This window comes from Berghia stephanieae, chromosome 3 (assembly GCF_034508935.2).
Source record: "Berghia stephanieae isolate SIO BIC M18660-M18661 chromosome 3, UCSD_Bste_1.3, whole genome shotgun sequence".
In the NCBI taxonomy this organism is placed as follows: Eukaryota; Metazoa; Mollusca; class Gastropoda; order Nudibranchia; family Aeolidiidae; genus Berghia; species Berghia stephanieae.
Genome location: NC_088362.1, coordinates 86783192 through 86808191, shown reverse-complemented (window position 1 = coordinate 86808191; position 25000 = coordinate 86783192). Strand labels below are relative to the sequence as shown.

General features: G+C 35.5%; 1 protein-coding gene across 5 annotated transcripts in view; it reads right to left on the bottom strand.

Annotated features, from left to right (window-relative positions):
* LOC144968715 (uncharacterized) overlaps positions 1-25000 on the bottom strand; it is a 130839-nt gene that overhangs the window by 12116 nt on the left and 93723 nt on the right. For 3 of the 5 annotated variants that reach the window (XM_078907322.1, XM_078907324.1, XM_078907325.1), the window contains exons 5-8: positions 23803-23966; positions 19727-19888; positions 15492-15577; positions 1528-1736 (exon numbers count right to left, since the gene is read on the bottom strand). In XM_078907322.1, coding sequence (XP_078763448.1) covers positions 1528-1736; positions 15492-15577; positions 19727-19888; positions 23803-23966 — 621 coding nt within the window. The remainder of the gene's footprint in view (positions 1-1527; positions 1737-15491; positions 15578-19726; positions 19889-23802; positions 23967-25000) is intronic. The other 2 variants (XM_078907323.1, XM_078907326.1) reach the window with 1 other exon arrangement.

Below are 25000 nucleotides of genomic sequence, written 5' to 3'. Positions count from 1 at the left end.
TTTTCTCTTTATGTCGCTCAGTGTGATATTTTGCGATGATTGTCACCAATCCTGTAACTGACCACGCTCAATGTCGTTATCAACATCAAATGACTTCATATTTGAAGACAATGATAAATTGTGACAATTAACGTGTTCTTGAACCATCATAACATTCGTCACTGAAATGAATATGAAATTATGATTATTGCGTAACTACACAAACAAAACATGTTTTTTTTTACTATTATCATTTCGGTCAGAAAACGTTGACTCCACATAACATCGTTTGATTGAAATTACTTCCAACTACATGTGAATAATAAATATATCCGAAACTTTATTGAAGCCTCGGGTTTGAGAGTTATGGCAAACTAAAGCTCATATTAACCGATTGATATCTGGAGCAAAAGTCTTATGGCCAAACTGAAAATAAAAGCGTTTCGGTAGAGTTCGGCAGTATAGCCGTAAGATTACCCACATTATGCCGCAGTGCAGTGCTACAAAATGACAGATAGGGTTCATTACTAATAAAAAAAATACAATAACCTAGAATAAAAAATTAAAACAAAAAACAAAAACAAAAGAAAACAAAATCAAAACGAAAAAAAAAAACCCAACAAAAACAACTGAGATGCCATGGTGTTAAGAGCGGCTAGAACCGTAAACATCTTTATCGTATAGATAGTTCGAAGATGACGTCACTCGGGTCTTTGTTATTGTTTTTTGCCATCCGCGTTTATGAGTAATGCTCACTGAACTGATCAACCTGACTCTAAACGTTCATGGATACACACAGTTTTGTGTGTTGGTCCTTTATACTTCCGGATGGCAATGTTATGAGCTTCTTAGCCAAGCGCATACTATCTATAGCCTGACACTAGATAATTTGACATCATCTTTAATTTTTGTGCACCCTTTAGTGAGTTGTCATTAGTAGAGCTCAAGGAAACAAGTGATTCCGTTGGTTAAACTAGTGATTACAACTAACGATTTGTTTTCTGTTGTAGCCAAAGACTTTTGTCTTTGACGTCATTTTTTGTTTTGTGCAGGGTCCAGTGAGTTGTCGTTAGTAGAGCTCAAGGAAACAAGTGATTCCACTGGTTGAACTAATGAGTACAACTCACGATTTGTTTTCTTTTGTGGCAAAAGACTTGTCTTTTGGCATCAATTTTTGGTCAGTGTCAGGCTGTAAGTTAAAGATGGCTACGGTGTCAGGCTATAGATAGTATGCGCTTGACCAAGAAGCTCATAACAGTGCCATCCGGAAGTATAACGGACCGACAGACAAAACTGTGTGTATCCATGAACGTTTATAGTCAGATTAATACAGTTCAGTGAGCATTACTCATAAACGCGGATGGCAAAAACAATAACAAAGATCTGAGTCACGTCATCTTCGAACTATCTATAAGTTAGCGATGGCTACGCTAGAACCCAGGTCACTCGGGTGGAAGTGCAATGCCTTCTCCACACGACCATCTTGGCCCCTGTGAATATGAGCATAATATTATTTATATTATTTTAAACTTCCTTTCGAAAACTTACCCCTTATTGGCTTCCTCTGCCACTTGCGTAATTTCCGGTGGCGGCACGGCGTCGACAACTTCTTCCGTTTTGACTTTCTTCTTCCCTTTCTTCTTCTTGTCTTTTCCGGGCATCTTTTCCTTTTTCACGCAAGGCGCTCTTTTTGACTTTTGATTTTCAGCACTTTTATTTTCCTGGTCACTGATAAGTTTGGCTACCAAGGCGGCATTCTGTAATTGATGAATTGCTAAATTAAATAAAACATCATAATGTATGTATATGGTGCTGCTCGAAGCTCGAAGAAATAAATAATGTGAATTTGAATGTAAGCTTCAATTTGATATAAGAAAACAGATAAAATGGACGTTTCGGGTTTCCCCTTTATCAACAAAACAGGATGAATGAAACACTATAAACGTCCACCCGAAACGTCCATTTTATATGTTTTCGTATTAAATTGAAGCTGACATTCAATGCCACATTGTTATTTATAAAACATCATATGTAACCTACCGACTCAAAACGGTCCTTTGTCGGGATGGCTAAAATACTAAATTTGAATCGATAGCTATAACTATAAAGCTCTGGTTAAGATTAAATATTTTATCGAAGAAAATAGATATTATAGTGGCTTAATGTGACCAAAACTAAAATCTCGCATTTATGGACATCCTAACTCTAAAATAGATTTTTGCAACTTTGCAAAACTGACATGATGCCGATTTGAAGTGGTGATTGACAAATTTCATTATTGGTATAGATAGAATGCGCTTGGCCAAGGAGTTCACAACATTGCCATCCGGAAGTATAACGGACCAACACACAAACTCTGTGTAACCATGAACTTTTATAGTCTGGTTAATACAGTTTAGTGAGAACAACTCACAAACGCGGATGGCAAAAACAATAACAAAGGCCTGAGTGACGTCATCTGCATACTATCTATAAAAAGATTCATCATTAAAAATGAAATGCATTTTTTAACGGAAACATCTCGTTTTAAAAAAACTAGTAATAAATAATAATGTGGAATTGATTGTAAGCTTCAATTTAATTACAAAAACAGATCAAATGAACGTTACGGGTTTCCCCTTTATCAACAAAACAGGATGTTTTGTTGATAAAGGGGAAACCCGAAGCGTTCATTTGATCTGGGTTTTTTTGTAATTAAATTGAAGCTTACAATCAATTTCACATTATTATTTATTTCTTCGAGCTGCGAGCAGCAACATTTACATTAACTCACTCAATCCTAGAGACTTTTCCTACTTTTCAAAAGTGGAAAAAAAAATAATTAAAATGAGCATGTACATAGTTAGTTTTATTCAACGATCATTAACATGTAAAAACTAAAAAACATTAACTTTGATACTCCGCCTATAATTTGTCTCAGAAAAATGTAATAAATAGGTATGGGGTAAAAAGTAACCCGGGTAAACAACGGATATAGTCGGTGTTAGGGTTGAGTGAGTTAAAAAAAACTGGACGCATTACTTTGTTTGAATAGGCTCTTAAACCATGAAAAGATAGCGACCACATTTTTCAAAACATGTCTCTATAATATAGAGGAGTGTGTTAGGGACCCATAATATCTCATTTTAGCTTTTGCTTTTTTTTTTTTAGAATGACCCCATTATCTACAAACAAGGATCTTTTTTCGGCTCAATTACGATTGGAATTCATAGAGGAGACACCCTCTTATGTGTTTCCTTTCATAATCGTGGCCATTTGGTTGAAAAAAAGCATTGAGAGCCTATCTGTTGTGTGTGTGTGTGTGTGGGGGGGGGGGGGGTGAGTTAGATGCATTAATTTTATCATTGTTTGTAACATTGTTTATAATTCAAGTGAGAATTGAGTCGCCACTTAGGCGTGTTTTAAGTCAAATTATAACATTGACTGATTTGATCGTCTAAGGTTGTGATGGAATAGTTCTCTACGAATTCGTGGCGTTTCATTTTCTCAGCTACGGGCTTGAGATCAGGATTCGGTCGAAGACCGTGCCCCAGCTTGTATAAATGTGAATGTATGATAAAAATATCAATTGCCCGAGAATTAATGTCTTCCGTGCCCCTCAAAATGATGTTAATTTCAGTAGATTTTAAAAGACTTTTCCGACTAGACTTGAGTTACATTTGACACAAATGCAAATAGTATATGTATATGTACATGTAACCACTCTATTATTATCTTGTAAATTACATCTCTTTTTTGCTGCAGCATGTTAGGCTGTTGATTATTCAAATCTTATCTTATCAATTTATTCCTTTCTGTTAGAAAAGTTGAATTAGTTTTACTCTGCAATGAAGAGACAGTAAAGTCACTATCAAAAGAATATTAATATGAACATTTAAAAAAGCTACTGGTATTGGCCGAAAGAGATTCAGTTAAAAATGTTAGATTGATAAAATATTTTTGTAGAGTTTCATCAAAGTGGCGCCTCTGTTCTAAAGTGGATAAAGAACCAAACATTAAGAACGTTCACTGAGATGACATCTAAAAGATACTAATGAACAATGCAGAGGTTCTTTCCGCTAAGGACCACAAGCAAGGGATTTCCAATAGTTAAATAAGCATGACAAGCGAATAATCTTGTTGAAGCATTGCGTCAATATTGACGAACGCAATGTAAGATAACGGCAAATATTTCGACGTATCCGTCCATCTGTCAACTATGGCAGTTAGAGTTTCTTTTAGTTTCTCGTCAACAAATATATTATTATAACTGATCGGGACGGCAATGCTCAATGTAAAAGTATTATCTGGCTGGTCACGGCGTTTTCTGTAAAACAAAACAAAAACACTCTATAATATTACCCAAGAAGCACACTGTTTCGTCTTATATCATGTTAAACGTTGCTGTTGGCTTGGATTCCCCTAAAAAGTGCGTTTAGGGCATAATGCACTTTTTAAGGGGATGGGCGGGTCCTGAAGGCGAAATTCTAAAATGTAATAAGTAGCTGACTTTTAGTGGTAATTTTAGGTTATATACATCCTAATTAGAGGAAAAAAAATTGAAAACCTAAATTTCAGTTTTTGGTTACCATGGTAACGCCGCCATTTTGAAATTTGATACCCTATAATGAAGTAGTTTTCAAAATGCTAAGGCTTCGCCAAATGACAAGTTATTGACATGAAAATAGGTACACAAGTAGTATTTGAGCCATTCATTTTGGCTAAGCATCGATTTTCTAATATCTACAATAGTATTATTTTTATTGATTTTCAAAGTTCATCAATTTTGAAACATCAAAAATTGACCCATTTTTGGACATTTGACCCACATTTACGCAAAATTTATACAATAAATCTGAAATACAAATGCTCAGTTGTATGAAGCTAGTAATACTGTATGCACATGCGAAAAACCATTCAAAAATGTTTACAAATAAAGGAAGAGTAGCAAAATATATGTAGAAAAAGCACAAACAGAGAAAAACGCATTCAAAGTTTCAAGCACAGGAAACTCAGACAAGATCATGCATTCATGCGTCAAAATGACCCTGCTTGATGTGCAGGCCCTCCCTCTTCAGCCTCCTGTTCCTGCCTTGACTTTTCTCGGATTCACACACACACACACACACACACACACACACACACACGTACACACACACACACACACACACTCTCTCTCTCTCTCCTCCTCTCTCTCTCTCTCTCTCTCTCTCTCTCTCTCTATCTATCTACCTATCTAAGCTATGAGCGGTTATATGGTCTTGTGGTATGACACCCGCTTTCGGATCGGAAGGTCCTGGTTTCGAACCTGGTTCAGCGCATAGTTGAGTCCTTGGAAAAGACTATTTACTCCCGTTCTCTCACCGTATTCGGGTGTAAAATGAGTACTTAGCCGTCAACAGTGCTGTCGCTGTCGGAAAAATTGTAATATCGCCTAACAGGCGTCATGTCTTGTTCTACATTTTACGTGTTGCTGTCGGTCAGGGACCCTTTGTAAAGCGTTTTGAGCACAGTTAGTGTATTTTGCGCTCTCTCTCTCTCTCCCTCTCTCTCTCTCTCTCTCTCTCTCTCTCTCTCTCTCTCTCTCTCTCGCTCTCTATCGTTCTCAAGTGCATAACAAACCTCTCGCTCATTCGTTTACAACCAATACTCAGTCTAGCTCGACAGTAACTCCATTCATTCATTTAGAGACCTCAGCGCTTTTTCATTTTGCATCATGTTACGAAGGAGGAGTGACAAATTCTAACTATAAAAATTCACAATAATATTACTGTTCCCATCTTGTTCGAGCTGCTGATTTTGCAAGTCGTACAATTCGAGTCTTTCTAGGCATACTTGTTGCGTACGTGTCGGTACTTTTCATAAAACAAAACTTTTATGTCCCCGGGAAGAAGAAAAATCACACACAGAATAACAATGTTTACATGCGACGCATGCGAAGTTGAGGTCAAAGCATGAACTTTGACTCGCCCACTAACCACTCAGAAAGCAGTATCAGGTCATGTTATCATTGACTATTTTGAACAGCCAATGAGAACAGCGCTAGCAAGGCAAAGGTCACAACAATTACTCACGATTTTACTACAATCAGTCAACCCCTCACAATTGGGTCAGAGAAGGGGGTTTTGGTAAGGCTCTTGACTAAATATAGATAGACCGAAGACCTTGACAGTGGGCATTTCATTTAGACCAAAAATAGACGAAACTATCGATACCAAACTTGCCTATTATTATCGATGTTTTATGCTCATATTGGCCTAATGTTTATATGGCTTTTTCGCTGTCAAGCCAGGCTGTAACATTATATTAACTGACCCCCTTGGACTTCAAGAGGTCAGTTTGGACTTAAACTGACCCATCTGAGAGTCAACAAACACATTTTCATGTAGCAAAGGTTTCAAACTTTTCAAAAATAAAAAAAATCTCAAAATCGATATTTTACTCGATTTTTGACATTCGAGGACCCGCCCATCCCTTTAAAGATTCCATTTTTAATCGATCACCTTTAAACTGGAGATTACCGTTTTTTAATAATTTTGAGAACAGCAATATTTACTGAAACGTAAACTGCTACACACTGAAAAAAAAGACATTTTCTTGTTCTCTTTCTCTCTCTCTCTTTCTCCCTCTCTCTCTCTCTCTCTCTCTCTCTCTCTCTCTCTCTCTCTCTCTCCTCTCTCTCTCTCTCTCTCTTTCTCCCTCTCTCTCTCTCTCTTTCTCTCTCTCTCTCTTTCTTTCTCCCTCTCTCTCTCTCTCTTTCTCCCTCTCTCTCTCTCTCTCTCTCTCTCTCTCTCTCTCTCCCCGCCAAAAAATTGGAGTAAGCCCCCAGATCAAAAGTCTTAAATCTACAAACGACATGAGACTTCAAAGAAGCAGTTTAGTACTGTCGTACGAAGTCAGTAATACGCTCGCATGCGGTGTTTCCTACCTTGCACCGCAAGCTATTTATATGATAAATGTAAACTGGGAAGATTAGACGGCTTAGGACGCCTTTGGGGACTTTCGGAGGATCGCAAAATGTAATTTTCAATGCTTCATTACATACAAGACCCCATGTAGCTATTCTGAAAATAACATCTGATTACTGTCATAACAGTAGTCTTTGTTATTGTGTCGTAATTGGGTACTAAAGTTAGTGTAGGGCTTCTGAATTATAGGTCCTAGTTCGAGTCCCGCTGTGGACGGCGCAAAATTGTCTTAGAGAAGGTTTCTTTATTCAAATTCTCGTACTTTACTTATGTACACATCGGGTTGACCACAATAAAAACGATTAAAATGACACAAAAGTAAGTTCTAAACATTATGCACAAAACTCTCACGTTTCTATATCTACTAATATTTTTAGCTTATGTAAATTCCGTATGTATTCATTAAAACGCCCTGTATTGTAATTAGTTTCCTTCTCGCTCAAGATAAAGCAATTACCAGCTAAAACATAATATGTTTCCTAATTGAAGAATTAAAAATTTGCAGTGGTTCACTTCTATACTATTAAATAACATCTGCATGCAAAGGTAAATAACACTACCTAGTTATGAAATGCATCAAGATAATTCAAAACAATCTTTAACAGACCCAATTATTTCTTTAAGAATCAACAAAACAAATACGCGAAAAAAAAATTCATACTCGTTTATTTAAGAATACGTATTGTCAAACACTTGACCAGCATTTTGTAATATCCTCACGTGCACACCTACCTTTTTCTCACGGGGAGTCAATGCCATTGCTTTAATTGCCATCATTATGAAATACTTGTACATTAAAACTTAAGTTATATTTTGAATGAAATTCAATTCGAAGCTTTCTGTTTTCTATATAGTATTACTACAATATCTATCCTCCATCCGTTTCCGGAATGGTCGAAGGATATACTTAAATCTTTGCTAGAAATTCTGAATCAAGAAGTAGAGAAGCAACTTTTCTGTCTCTAATTTTGCATTCTTTTTTGAAATTCAATTCGAAGATATGTCAAGCTATCTGTTTTCTATGTAGTATACTGCAATATCTATCCTCCAGTCGTTTCAGGAATGCTCGAATGATAGAATAAAACTTTTCTGAATCCAGAAGTAGAGAAGCAAGTTTTAAAAAATCTCCAATACTTCATATTCTTTTCTATATATTCGCAACGTGATTGACATAAAGTTGGTAATGAAAGAATAAATGCTGCAGACAAAATGTCGTCTATTGTCCACACCCACCAGGTGGTAATTTTATCCACCGTTAATCCAGAAAAAATAAAGACAATTAGACGAACTTAGTCTGTCATTTAATTGGATTCGAGAGTACAAATGTGTTAATTCTAACACCTTAGTAATTTATTGCCTGTGAATGGCCATCTGAATGTGCCGAGAGGTGTTAAAACGTGCCATGCTCTCGATATCAATTAGCTATATGAGAAAGAAAAAAAAAGAAGGAAAGAATCTAATTATCATTTTTTAGCGCAAGAAATGGATCTATTCCAACGCGAGCATATTTGAAGGTCTGATAACAGGACACAATTATGGGCCCGTTTTAACATTATAATGGAGAAAGTTTTGCGTTGGTTTGAGAGTATTTCCATAACAACAATGAGAACATAACAATTTGGTTTATCAGACCTGCAAATAAGTAAACGTCGATTTATTCTCATTTAGTATACTTTTGTACTTAATTGAACATTTTTTGGTACAATCACCCATTTCTCAGTCAATGCACTAGTAACATGAATATTGATTTTTCAGATATCTAGTAATATTCTTTAATTTTGAAATAATTTAAGTTTCAGAGCTAAAAATAAGCATATTATGCTTTCGTACCGCCATTTTAACATTTAAAAAGCCTCAAGTGGCGCGTGGTTTTCTTCTTTTTCTCAGCTGCCCCCCAATGCATAGCTACAAAAATTTGTATGAACCTCTGAATCAATTTGTCTTAATAAAAAAAAAAAATTTCATGAATTTTAAAACAATAGGAAAGGATTTCGTTTTTATTACAGTTATATTAAAATCGATAACAGGTAAGGATCGGAATTCATAGAAGATTTACATTATCAAAATTATGAATTTTCCGCAAATCCATTTTGAAGGAATCCATTAAACTGGAGTGTTCGGTTAATTGAAGCTTAAACGATAAACGTGCAGTATTTGAATATGAAGCAACGAATGGCAATTATTAACTATCAGACATTTTATAACTTTCAATACACATTACTGGTGAATACAAAGTAAAGTGAAAATAACGCGCTTACAATATAATTTTGATTGCAAAAGTTTGAGAAATAGCGTTGTTTATGCCAAAGAGGATTACATAAATTTATGTAAACTGGTCAAAAGTAAAAATTCATCAATTATGAGACAGTGTCTCCACAAATATGTGTTCAACAATAACAACAACAACAACTACAACAACAACCAAGAAATACTGGACACATCAATCAGCACAGTCTGATGACGAGGATAATGAAAAGGAGAAATGAAAGGACTACAGAAAGATTCCGAGCATTACTCTATTCAATGAAATGTATTTTTCCCCAGTTTGCGAAGGTTGAGGCATGCCCTTTCTCAGTCTACTCTTTATCATTTATTGCCTCGGTGAGAGTACTCGAGTAAATTTGGTGTTCCTTCTCTCAATCTTTCCCTCTACTTAGGCCCAATGACCCCGATTGCATTGCGCTCACAGTGATATGGGGGAAGTCGCGCAACCTCGTGTCAAAACTCCCTGACAGTCTGCTTTGAAAGCTGTTTCTGGTTCATTTTTTTTTATTTACTAAGGAGAATAGTTAGCATTTTGATAAATGGTCAGAATATGTAGTACTGTCTGATTGAAACCATGAAATCATGTAGGCTTTTATAATTGCCAAAGTTGGAGCCTTAAAGGGACCATGGGCCAACGAATGGTAGCGTTGTCCAATACAATACAGCTGGATGCTTCCATGGAGGCAGCAAACGATATTTAGTCAGTCTTAAAACACATTTGCATTGACCCCAGAATAATATTCCAGATGATGCAGAGAAGAAAAAAATATAAATATCCAGTATCATCACCACCTGCAAGAATAACAATGATTCTCTGTCCAGAACCCATGGGCCTTTTTTTCTGCTTGAATAATCAGACGTCCAATATTTTTTCGGGAATGTATATTTACGCTCACCCATACATCTTTGGATGATATTCATATCAAAGTTATCTATGCTCCTTTTCCTGCCACGTCGTTCTACACTGGTGATCTCTCTGTCGTACTTCGATTTAGATCTTCTCATGGTTTATTGTGAAATTCCAAAACCATTGCCGTCCTCTTTAATGACGTTTTCGATAGATACAAGGAGATTCTTTTCGAAGCTTTACGAGAGTTGAACCGATAGAGATTCCTTACCGTATCGTGCTGTTTAAGAGCCTACTATGTTTTTGAAACCTTTAAAGGCCATGTGAAACGTTCATGCATAGACAAAGATTTGTCAAAGTTATGTAAACAGTGTTTGTTAATTTGACAATATTGAGTATACAATCACTATTTCAAATGATTTAAAGCAAGAGATTTCATATCAGTCTTTGGTAATTGCGACATGATGTGATAATATGCCATAAATAATAAATTCAAAATTTCATACAAACTACATAAGTGGTATGTTTATAACACTTAAAGCGAATTATTATTATTTGGAAAGAAGTATGACGTGAACTGATAATCGTCAGTACACGATTTTTTGGATATAGAGTCTACATTGAATTCAGTCATACCTTGTAGTGCGTAACTTTTTTCATTTTTTTTTACAGTGTAAAATCTCTAATTTTATGTCAAGCTGTTTTAAAGTAGTATTTTTATAGGTCGTAAAGAACAAAACTTTTTAATATGGCACCAATACAATCCAAAATCTATATTCAGTTAAGACAAATTGATTCAGAGGTTGACACAAATTTTTACAACTTTTGATAGAGGGACAGCTGAGAAAAGCCAGAAAAACACGCGCCATTAATAAAAAATCTGACTATCGATACATATTTAGTAAGAAAAATTTGAGAGATAGAATACTCGTGTTTAAAAAAAAAGAAAAAAAAAAAAGAAAAAATAAGACCGATAAAAATAATTTCGAAAAAAATATCTCTCTCTTTCTCTCTCTCTCTCTCTCTCTCTCTCTCTCTCTCTCTCTCTCTCTCTCTCGCTATCTACTCTATCTATCTATCATATCTATCTATCTATCTATCTACTATTACTATCTATCTATTCTATCTTTATATTTATTAATATATTTATATATATATATATATATATATATATATATATATATAATACACACACACACAAGAAAGAGAAGACAAGAGAGAGAGAGAGAGAGAGAGAGAGAGAGAGAGAGAGAGAGAGATCCGAAATTATTTCAGCTTTTTAATATTGACTAAGTACCCAAGGCTGGAAAAAGACTATGATAAATTACAATTAAACGTTATAATTATGATCGATACCAGTTTAGAAACTTACCCGAATTCAAATTACAAAAACTGTAAACGCAGTCAGTCCAAACACAAGAGTCTATCGTTACCATTCTACAATACAGTAAGCGCTCCATATCAGTGGTCGGTTAAACCAAACGATGAAATATTTACGACTTTTCTGCGAATGGATGAACCATTTTCCCTCATGATATTGGCTGGACTTCCATGGTGTTATGAAACAATGTAGTAGGACCATCCAGATAAAGACGTCATCATTCTACATACTCTTTGTCCACAGAATGGAAGATCAGAATCAGAATCGTAGTAGTCCTTCAAAGCCATTAGGCCCACGGAGACGGAGTCTATCCCGGTTTCTATAGCGTGAAACGAACAATAGCAATTGCTTGCTATCCTTTTCCACCAAATCTAACAGACTCAGCTATCCATTCACCGCTGGTTGGACATCATCATCATCATCATCATCATCATCATCATCATCATCATCATCATCATCATTATTATTATTATTATTATTATTATTATTATTATTATTATTATTATTATTATTCATAGTATCGCTATTATTATTGTTATTATTATTTGTATCATCATCATTTTTACTTAATATCTAGTGCATGGGCTGGACAAACCATGTAAATCATTACTGTCTGTGTCAGATGGTTGTGGATTCGTAGTCGGGAATAAACGGCAATTTTATCTTAAAACAACGATCTTAAAAGTTGCAAGTCTTTGCCTCCAATTATGTTTATCAAAATTGTACGACATTAAAACAAGGTTTGAATAATTACACATAATATTTTATATATTCAAGTACAATAGTTCCCCTATATCATTTCAGATCTTTCATCAATAGATACAAGATGTGGAATGACCATTTTTTGCTCATTGCGAAATCATCCATTAAAAAAAAAGAATGCAGAAGTTATTTTTCAGGCAAGGGACATAGTCTTGTAGCGAATTTCAATCCAACACTAAGACATTTCTTTAAAATTGTTTAAAACTCAAGACATTCATACGTGGACTATAAATAATCGTAAATAAACTAAGAATGGAATATGATTATAACAATTACTACTGTAAATGTAATAATACTCACAACAACCAAAATATGTTGAAAGATAATTTCGGTGGACACCCACCACTAACTATCCTCTCAAAGTATTGGCCAGTCCCAAATTCAATAGCATTATGAAACAATAGTATGGTGTAGGGATTGGGGGATGAGGTGGACAGGGGTGTTGTGGGAAGGGGGGGGGGGTAACTGAGATTGTTGTAGATTGTGGCTGTCATCGATGTGTGCCAATATCTTGATTGAAGGAGATCGAAAGTGGCTCGATGACTCTGTAAACCCAATTGAATTTGTCACTGGCCTAGCTCCCGCTACAACGCTCTATGATAATCAAACAAATCACGCCTGGAACCACCGATAGTCGTGTTTACTAGTTTAAAAGATACCACTGACATGTGGTTTTTTTTTTTATCTTGCCGAGTGGAGAGTTGACATATTATTTTTTCGATGCCTTTGTATTTTTGTTGAAGTCCTGGATTGGAGAGTTTTTGGTAAGATGAGGATTATTTTAATCCATCCATATTTGGAGGGAGAGTTGTTTTTTTGGCCAAAATTTTATAAAAATTATGTGTTTTTAAAGAGGATGACAGCAGTATGGCAGCTCTGGTTGGGACGTGGAGTGCGACAATAACAGCACAACGAAATGGAAGCTTTAGAATACCTCGACGAGTCACTTCCCCTTTGTTTACCAATCATATTATGGCATTGTGCAACTATCAATTATCGATATTATTGAGAAGGAGAAAAATCAGCCGACTATAATATTGAATACAGAATGGCACTCGATCCAACCATCTCCGAAGCACTCCCACCATTCATGCAGTAAGTACTTGGATTGTGACATCATGATCGATGATGCAGTAATGCAGCAATCCACTTATTGACCTCAAAGTCATATATATATATTCCAATTCTTATGTTGACTCCCGAACTCTAAAGAAAAAAAATAGAGGTCTATTCCTCTACGTTATATTTTGTTGTTGTTGAAGTAAATTTTCATATCAAACATTACAGGTCACCCGTTAGACATATTTTTTCTATCGCAATAATACTCTTACAATATCAACCGCTGCTTATATTATTATAGTCTAAGTACTCATTCACGCCTGAGTTGAGTGGCGTGGGGTAATACGAGTAACATCTTACCCAAGACTATAAAATTGAGCTTAGATTTTGTCAAGCACATCGCTATTGATCACGTTCAAAGTTCGCTTGACTTTGTTTTAAAGCAAGAATCAATACAGATGAGTCACAGACGCCATTAAAAATAACAGGATCTTTAAATTATTATTGCTGTTGTGCTTCTGGTATTATTATTATTATTATTATTATTATTATTATTATTATTATCATTATTATTATTATTATTATATCATTATTATTATATCATATCATTATTTATTATTATTATTATTATTATTATTATTATTATTATTATTATTATTATTATTATTATTATTATTGTTGTTGTTGTTGTTGTTGTTGTTATTATTGAAGGTATTATATTTGTTGTATTTTGTGGTTATTAATGGTATCATTTTATTTTTTGGTTCCATTTACTTTTTTTTCTCACTTTCGTGCATGTTGTCATGAAATTGTATGAATTATCGGTGAAAGCCTAAGATTAATTAAACTTTGAAACTTTCTTCAGTTAACCCATCGATGATGGACAATTTGTTTTAAAAAATCCATTGGTCTACTGCCGTTCGGAAGAGATGGAACTGGATTTGACATGTATTGGACATGAGAAAGGAAAATGGGTTTAATTGTGCTATAGCGATGGAATGGACACCGAGAGGAAAGAGGGAGAAAGGGACGTCCAAAACCAACATGGCGTAGAATGGTGGAGACAGAAAGAATAGATAGTGTGCGCTTGGCTAATGAGTTCACAACATTGCCATCCGGAAGTATAACTGACCAACACACAAAACTTTGTGTAGCCATGATCGTTTATAGTCAGGTTAATACAGTTTAGTGAGATGTACTCATAAACGCGGATGGCCAGAAAACGTGTGCTTCAAATATCGATCGATTAAAATTACCATTGTCTTGCCAAAACCTCTCAAACCTGGGTTTGAATGTCCTATTGTGTTCGTTTCAAGCTATGGAAACCGGGATAAACTCCGACTTCATTGACCTAATGGCTATGAAGGACTGCTGTGTATGTATTCTCTCATTACACTTTAAATTGAAGAAGATTTGTAACCGAACGCATCAATCTGGTACAATGCCGAAATGAACTAGATAGAAAAAACATTGAACACAAGTCATAACGACCAGAGTATGGGAATTATAGGGTATGAAGAAGAAGAAAACAGAGAATAAAATAAATATCGCGGTATAAGAGCCAAACTTTGGATTCACCTGACACGGCGCCCTTCACCCTGGCCGAAAGAGAGAGAGAGAGAGAGAGAGAGAGAGAGAGAGAGAGAGAGAGAGAGAGATAGAGAGAGAGAGAGAGAGAGAGAGAGAGAGAGAGAGAGAGAGAGAGAGATCAGCGAGCAGTCGCACTAGCAACTGGGCCACACACACTCTCTCTCAGCCAGACGCAGGGTGCCCTGTCAGTTGGATCCCAAGTTTGACTCTGACATCGCGATATATATTTAATCATCTGGCACTTCTCCATACCCGATATTTCTCTTCATTATTGATACAAGTGCCTGCTCCAGAATTTTCTGTATGATCAGTGTAATGACATTCACGGGGGTTTGAAGCTTAAGAAACAAATCTCACTGATATTAGATCTAAAATATTATGAGTTTGCTTTAAGTTCATTTTTGAGCATCGTGTTCAGCCCGAGATAATTATATAATATAGTAAGCGCTTGGCTAAGAAGATCACAACATTGCCATCCGAATGTAAAACGGACCAACACACAAAACTATGTGTAACCATAAACTGTTATAGTCTTGTTAATACAGTGTAGTGAGATTCCTCATAAACGCGGATGGCAAAACACAAAAAAAACAAAACAAAACAACAACAAAAAACAAAACAAAGACATGAGTGGCGTCAACTTCATTCTACCCATACTCACCGCCTTATTTTTGTCATCGTTACTCGTGTTCAGGGTTAGGTCGTTACTGTTTTCGTCAATTGATGGAATCTGAATTGGTTCACGGGCTGGTTGGAGGAAAAACGATGGGATAAAATTAAAACTAAATTCCTACAGTTGATAGCATAACAATATAAGGCGTCCAAAAAGAAAAGAAATGCAGACAAGAAAAGTAAAGCTAGCTAGTTGAGAGTCTATCAAACAAAACATTGTACCAAAGACAAAATTTAGCGCAGTAATCATTGGTCTTCGATATATAAAACCTGGTGGGTTTGAGAGATCGCAATAACTTTTATTCTTTGGATGAGACTGGAATAAGATTTTTAAAACATAAGCTTTAATTATCTACTGTTTTTATTTCAAATTGAATCACTTTTTAGACTAATTTTTGAATGGACGCTCATAGAGCAATTACTTTTTCTTTTCTTTTGGATCACCCTGCTAATAGCGCTTATCCATCAACGTGGTAAACACCATGTTCTATGCGCTTTAAATTTAAAACAAGATATGATGACGGATTATTTAACACTTAAAGACTTAGGTATGGTTTTTGAAGACAACCTTGTTTTATAACAGTGGTACTTCCGACAGGGTGAGGAAAATGTGTATAGTATACTCTTCCTCAGGCTTTATCGCCGGTTCATAATGTCGGACCAAATAATCGTCACAAAATAAAACGTGAAAAGAAATAAAACCAATCGCCTTTTTAAAACAATTACAAAACTGTGATTGATGATTAAAGATCTCTTCTTTTTTCTCAATTTTGATATCTTGAATTGTTATGCGTAAATTATTGTCCATTAAAAGAATAAACAAAGTTAAATCAAGCTCGGAGGTTATTGGATATCAGTCTTGTAAATTATTTGCACGTAGAACTTGTGGTGGTCAAGGGATTTGACTCGACTTTTGACCTTGTGTATCACAGATTTGAGTCCCGCTGGGACGACGCAAAGTCGACTTCTTTTAACAAAACAAAACACAGACCCAACTCTTTCCTCACATTTCCCCAGCATACCCCGATATAAAATGAGTTCACGATCATAAGCTCCTAAATGTCACATCTCGTCCTACATGTTAAGTGTTGTTGTCTATTGACCTCTTGTAAAACTCGATGAACATATAAAGAGGTTATTGCGATATATGAAAGCTAACACATTTACCTACAGTCTGCGATGTCCTTAAACAATATTTGATGTCTTAAAAAGATGCACCTTATAGTCAAACAGCTTTAGAGCCTGCCTACGAATCTAATTTTGCTTCATCACATGAAATGAACCACCCAATCAATAGGTACAGTTTTTTTTATTTTTAATTTGGAACTCTTTACTATGAGTTACGTGTTACTTGACTCGCCATGAATTCATCCACATTATTCCACTTTACTGGAATATAAATTCAATGATACTGTATGAATCAGTTAACTGCCGTACTCTGGAACAACGTATTTAAACATTTGGCCAGAAAACTTGTCCTTCAAATATCGATCGACGTAAAGAACCCTCTTCTTGGCAAACATTCTGAAACTTGGGACCTGCGAGGCCAACATTTTAAATATGCGTTTTTCAAAATACGGCAGTTAACTGCTTAATCAGTTATAAATATCCCCCAAATAGTTGTGTGTTTCTGTTCTAGACAAACATTGTCTATACCATTGGGAAGAGAGTAAACAAACTTACCATCATTGTCACTCATGATATTCTTCACTCTATTATCCAATGTCCGACCCTCCTTTCTATATCTATTCTCTTCCTCTTCCCTCCTCCCCCTCCACCTCCTCCTCCTCCTCCTCCTCCTTCTCCTCCTCCTCCTACTACTACTACTACTGCTACTACTACTACTACTACTACTACTACTAATATTACTACTATTACTACTACTACTACTACTACTACTACTACTACTACTACTACTACTACTACTACTACTACTACTACTACTACTACTACTACTGTTGCTGCTACCACTATTGATACTACTCCACCACGATCTCCTCATCCTCCTCTTTGATCATCATCATCATCATCATCATCATCATCATCATCATCATCATCATCATCATCATCATCATCATCATTTATATTTTTGCCCCTTTCAATATGCTTTTTCTATTAATATTTAAAGACATGGTAAGCGTTATTCATCACGATCTAATCGACACAAGCAGGCAACTTTTGTTAACGGTTAGCATAATGCGAATAATAAATATTGCAACAGTAAAAATTAGTGAGAGAGCAGTCATCCTCGGGAAAAAAAGGGATATATATATATATATATATAATATATATATATATATATATATATATATATATTATATATATATATATATTATATGTATATATATATATATGTATATTTATATATATATATATATATATATATATATAAATAGAGAGAGAGAGAGAGAGAGAGAGAGAGAGAGAGAGAGAGAGAGAGAGAGGTGGTGGCAAAAGTAACAAAATTACAGTGCATAACACATGATAAAACGTGATCTTTTGTGAGAAGAATCGTGTAATCATGATCAAATAGTATCAGATTGGTAGACAGAAGAGTAGATGATGAGAAGAACAAATGGAAGTGTAAGAGATTAAGAGAAAGGAAGCAGACGAGGGTTTTAAATCGCTGGAGAGAGAGAGAGAGAGAGAGAGAGAGAGAGAGAGAGAGAGAGAGAGAGAGAGAGAGAGAGAGAGAGAGAGAGCATAATAGCAGCATTGCAATGCATAATTGAGTGCTTTTGTGAAGAGAAAAACAATGCAACCATGTCCACAATGGTCGTGGTTTTGAGCTGCTCTCCCATTATTGCCGTCCATAATACATTATTTTTCGAAGAGAGGTCTCGTTGGCCCATTATGCCCTTCTCTAGAGCTTCAATAGCTGGGGGTTGCTTTTCGTAGTGGTCATGCGCATGTGGTAGTTAAGGTAGACTTGTCTGGTATATTGGTGGAAGGCATTGCGTTTTCAGAAATACCATTGCTTGCTCTTTTTTTATATAGTGGTTGTTACATTTAAGTACACACATCACGCTCTTTCTTTCCAGAATAAAGCAAAATTACCCCTATCATTCTATATCACATGTTCAAAAATACATAGGAATCTAAGGCAAAAGGGCTATGATCCTCAGAGGATGTATGTGGCTTACGCCATTCCAAGACATGATAAATGGTATGGAATGAGAAAATAGAGAGAACACAGATTAAACACAGCGGTTAACTTGTAGCACAGGATAACTCTTCAATCTTGAGGATGAGACGAATCATTTTGATTTTCATAAACCATGTCTTGGTGATGAAAGAACGTGCTGTTTAAAGAATCGTAGATAGATTAAAAATGGCAACATCTAGTAAATTACATTGATTACATTTCGTTTTGTGCAGTGAAAGTTAATAGGTAAGAGTGCTTCGACACGCTAAATAAACAATCAAACAAGCAAACAAGTTAGGTTATTGAGATATTATAGAAGTTTTGTTGAGCGTATCAAGCGTAAGAGTTTTGCCATGGATTCTGCCACACACACTGGTATGACGCTTCTTGTTCAATTCGGTCAAAATAAACTTTAATTCATATATGTCGATAGATTAAGATGACCCACAACTTGTCAAACATTTCTAAAACAAAAACGATTTTTTTGGACCAAAACGAAATAAAAAGTTGTTTTGTTTCATGACCGGAAGCATGGGTGAGTGATTCATTGAGGTACACTCGGAGTGTATCAGGCCGTCTTCAGACACGATCTTCCCATTCGATCGACCAGGGAATCTTCTTCCTATCCTATTTTTAGAACCCGAGACTTTGAAAAAACCTCGATTTTGTGACTTTTTGACAATCCTGGGACCACCTTAATCTATTGGTTTGAGAAGCTAACTTTTTCTGACTAAAATCTAAATAGGTGTTTTGTCATCGATGACAGTATTAGTGCTAATTCTCAAGATAAATGTTGTTCATGAAAGACAGTGGTCAATAATTATATATATATGCTGTTGATTAATGCATTCAAAGCTACAGTGCTGATGAGTTTTCATTAATAAAAGGGTGTGAGACAATCTGGTAAAAATAATTCAATTCATCGCATAGAAAATCAAACCAAAATACAGCAGTAAACTGTGGACAACGATTAGTAATTGATTCATTCGGTGGGGATTATTGTCATTCGTGAGTAGAAATATTAATTCAATTGTGTTAAAAGTGTTGCTTGATTGAAAACGTCGCACGATATTTTATACCTGGAGTTGAACTTCTACTGAGCAGAGTGTCTATATTCGAAGTTTGGGTCGTAGCGTCGTGATTTGAACCCTTTTCTATGGGGTCATCGAGGTCAAAGTTGACGTGAGGTGACCCAAGAATGTCATCTTCGATGGTGGAGTCGTTCAAGGCGCTGTTAGAGCCTGTCAAATCATTGTCATATTATAGCGTTTGGTTGGCATGGGAGAAACAATAACCTTGCAAAATTTGGATCTAATAATCAGCGAGAAAGAAATAATGAAAGAAAGAATGAGAAAGAGAAAGAAAGAAAGAGAGAGAGAGAGAGAGAGAGAGAGAGAGAGAGAGAGAGAGAGAGAGAGAGAGAGAGAGAGAGAGAGAGAGAGAGAGAGAGAGATTGATTGTAGAAACATTCTTTGAGATAATAATAATAATAATAATAATAATAATAATAATAATAATAATAATAATAATAATAATAATAATAATAATAATAATAATAATAATAATTGGCGCTGGCTTCCGGCGACAACAGACGTGTTGTGAATGTTTACCTATTTTCTACACATATTTTTATTCATTTATCATTCAATCGTCGGAATTTAAGCCTAATTTTTATTCAAAATGGATGTGAAGTATATATTGTTCCTGATTTTTATATTTATTAGTATATTTATAAGCATAAATGGTGTTTTAGCCTGTGATTTTACTGCCAAAATAAGCCTATCGATAACTTATACTCCAGAGACTCTCCGATCCCTCCAACCCGTGTCACCCCCACCACCCACTATTGACACATCGTTTATTAAAGTAAGAAAGAGGGGGATAAAGGGAGGAATAAAAACAAAATTTAACAGACGGCCTTTTCGTCCATTTTTACCCTGTGTAGTGACAGGTAATGTAAGATCACTGAAAAATAAAATTGATGAACTGTTTTCACTGTGTCGTTTTAATAGTGACTATCGTCAAGCCTCCATAATAGCGTTAACAGAGACTTGGCTATCTCCTCACATACCATCATCATGTTTTAATATTGAACAATATTCACTATTTCGAGGAGATCGGACTAATGTAAATAAACGAACTGGGGGTGGGGTGTGCACATATATTAACAACAAATGGTGCCACCCCAATAACTGTCAGATAAAGAAAATGTATTGTGACGATTATATTGAATTTATTACTGTTTCGTCACGACCATATTACCTACCCCGGGAATATACTCATGTCATCATCATCAACGTCTACATTCCACCATCATCAGACAACACCACAGCGAAAAATATTTTGAGGAAAGAAATACAGGACATTCAAATTAAGTCACCCGATGCCGTATTGATGGTCACTGGCGATTTTAACCAATGTAACGATTTTACTCTCCCGGGACTTCATCAATACGTGGACTGCGAGACAAGGGACAAAAAAAAAACATTAGATTTATTCCTGTGTAATATTAAAAATAGTTATAAATGTTTACCCCGTGCCCCATTAGGTTTATCTGACCACTGCATGCTCTTGCTACTCCCCACCTACCGCCCTGTTTTTAAACGTGTAAAACCAGTAAAGAAAAGTGTACAGATCTGGAATGGAAGTGTGTGTGAAGATTTGCGTGGTTGTTTTGAATGCACTGACTGGAATGTTTTTATCGAATCATGTGATAGTGTGGATGAGCTGAATGACTGTGTGAGTGAGTATTTAAAATTCTGTGAACAGCTAGTGTCTTGTAAAAAAGAAATAAAATATTATCCTAACAACAAGCCTTGGATAACAAAAGATCTAAAACTTTTATTGAACCAAAAGAAAACTCTCTATACTAGTGGAAACAAAAAAGATCTGAAAACAAAACAAAAAGAGATAAAGAGGGTAATATCTAGTTGTAGAGATAAGTACAAAAATAAAATTGAAAAATGCTTTTCTTCTGGGGATATACGGGACACGTGGCGGGGGCTTAAAACTGCTGTGAACTATAATCCAAAGCCCACGATTATATCAGAAGATATCGAAATTGAAACTTTAAATAAATCTTATTCACGTTTCGACACAGCAAACAAATTTGATATTGAAAATGAAAAACATAAATTAGACAGGGCTTTGGAAGATGAAATGGCTATTGAGGTCAGTGAAGAGGAAACGAGATTCGTATTTTCGAAACTAAATGAGAGGAAGGCTGCTGGGCCGGATGGATTGAAAGGAAAACTATTAAAAGAATGTGCCCACCAGCTTTCCCCCATTTATACACATATTTTTAACTGGTCCCTCCAATGCGTTTCAATCCCTCAAATTTGGAAAACTTCAAAAATTATTCCTGTTCCAAAAAAAGAAAAACTTGAAACTATGAACGATCTCAGACCTGTTGCACTGACTTCAATAGTCATGAAATCTTTAGAAAAACTTGTTCTTGTTAAAATTAGGAATCAGTTTATGCCATTGAGTGATAGTCATCAATTTGCTTACAAACCAGGACGTGGCGTAGAGGATGCCATTTTGCTGTTTACAAACAACATCTACAGGCATCTAGATCACGCTAGGAGCTATTGCAGATTGCTTTTTGCAGATTTTTCTTCAGCGTTCAATACAATGCAACCTCAGTTGGTTGTTCAAAAATTGACTAGTCTGAATTTAAACAAGTATATAATTGCTTGGGTGCTCGACTTTCTTACGGAGAGAGCACAATATGTTCAATTAGGGCAAAACAAATCTTCCTGTATAACTACAAATACTGGCGCTCCTCAAGGTTGTGTATTGTCCCCTGTATTATTCACAATATACACGAATGACTGTAGAAGTCAAAACCTGAGTGTACCTTTAATAAAGTTTGCAGATGACACCGCTCTTCAAGGCCTCATAACAAATGGCAACGAAGTGGCTTATAGGCAAGAAATTGATAGATTTGTGTCTTGGTGTGATGCCCACCACCTAGAGCTTAACATAAGCAAGACAAAGGAGCTAGTGATTGACTTTAGGAGAGTGAAGGAACCGATAGAACCGTTAAAATTAAAGGACCAATTCGTCCAGCGAGTTCCTCACTACAAATACCTTGGTGTAACGATTGATGACAGGCTCAAGTGGATGAACACTTGAAAATAATTAGGCATAAGATGTGCAGACGTACATATTTTTTATCGAAACTCTCTCAGTTTAGAATAGATAAAACCCTCTGCACATTATTTTATAGAGCAGTAATCGAAAGTGTTTTGTCATTTTGTATAACAGCTTGGGGAGGCAATTGCTTAGCAGTGGAAAGGAACAAAATAAATTCAAATATTAAAAAATCCATTAAACGCTATATAAATGATGTTGACGATGTAGATCTTTTATACGAGAAATTTTGTATAAATAAAATAACTAAAATATTAAATGACCAGTATCATCCACTAAGACCATCAATTATTATGTCAGAAAGAAGTGGTCGCCCTTTCTCTATTTCAACGAAAACAGAGAGACACCGAAAATCTTTTCTGCCGTCCAGTATTAGGCTTTATAACAACAAGCAATAATCATTTTATATAATTATTTCTCATTTTTACTTTTTTAAAATATAAATATTAATTTATTAATTTATTTGTTTTGCAATCTTTTCAATTTTCAATTTATAGTGACAGTTTTAACTATTTTACAGTGTTGAAATTATTCATATTATAAAGCGCAGCTCTGGTTATAGAGCTGCTCCTTTTATATATATATACATCCTTTTTCCATTGTATTTTTATCTTATGTGTAAATTATAACACGTCTGTACAAAAAATTTCCTTTTTGGGATGCAATAAAGTATTATTATTATTATTATTATTATTATTATTATTATTATTATTATTATTATTATTATTATTATTATTATTATTATTATTAATAATAATAATAATAATGCACATTTCCACTCCTTTTAACTTTAAATTCACATTTCAGCATGTCTTTCACTCCAAAACAATACCAGTTTAAGTCGGCGGCTTGCATATTAATATTGCTCCCAAATGGGAGGGGGGGGGGGGGGGGGTGTGCATAAAATATAGGGAAGAATTTTCGAATAATATAATATAAAACATTATAACAATTATGTTTATGACGCCAGAAAATTAGCAAGTTGGATTAGACAACTCACCAGCTAAGCCTTGTTCTCTAAGCCTTTCAAAGAGGGATTCTGGGTCGTATCCAGGGGAACCTGTTGGAGACACCGTTCTCAAAATAGGGTCGGGCACACCATCAGTTTCGTCTTTGTCTGATTTCGTCCTCTTGCTTGTGGTCTTGTTCTTGACTGCCTTTCTCCTGTTACCAGAATGATGAGAAGGTAATATTATATGAGCGTGATATGGAGATGATCTATTGCTGCTGTGCGCTTAGGTAATTTAGTCACAACAACCACCGGGTGGATGTAACGTGACAACACACAAAGCTATGTGTAACCTTGACCGTTTATAGATAGTATGCGCTTGGCTAAGAAGCTCATAACATTGCCATCCGGAAGTATAATGGATCAAGACACAAAACTGTGTGTATCCATGAACGCTTATAGTCAGGTTAATACAGTTCAGTGAGCATTACTCATAAACGCGGATGGCAAAAAACAATAACAAAGACATGAGTGACGTCATCTTCGAACTATCTATAGTCTGATTGATAGAATTTAGTGATAACTACTCATAACAATGGCTGGCTAAAACAATAACAAAGATCTGAGTGACGTCAACTTCGTTCCTTCTATAGTGCCTTTCCATGTCATAAGTTAAATTGTAAAATGTGCTCACGGTGACCCACATAGTGAAAAGTGTTCACAGTTTTCGAAATATCCAACAATTTGTTCAGCTTGACTCATGAGTATGTCTACAACTTTCATATTATGCAACGCAGCGTGTTCAATTTATCAAGAAATATCCAATCATTGTACAACAATAAATCATGTGATCGATGGCTCAGTTGGACGAAAACCTGAATAAAGATCTCTTCCATTGTGCTTAAGGAACGCATAGTGTCGGATCGTTTGAAATCTAATAGGGACAGCGTGGCTCAGCGGAACCGTCTTTGCTTCGTACCCAAAAGGTACCGAGTTCGACTACCCGGATCATTATGTGTCCTTGAGCAAGTCACCTCGCCCTAGCTCAATTTGCTCCCCTGCACTGCGGCTGACGCCTGGGTTATCCCAGTCTTCCATTGGAACAGACCCTAGAGACAAATTTCCCCTTGGGGATGAATAAAGGGAGTTTTATTTATTTAAAAACCTATAAATGATCAGTGTCACTTTAATGTATAGATACAGATTTCCATTTATATATACATCCATTGTTAATTGACAATTTTCGGTA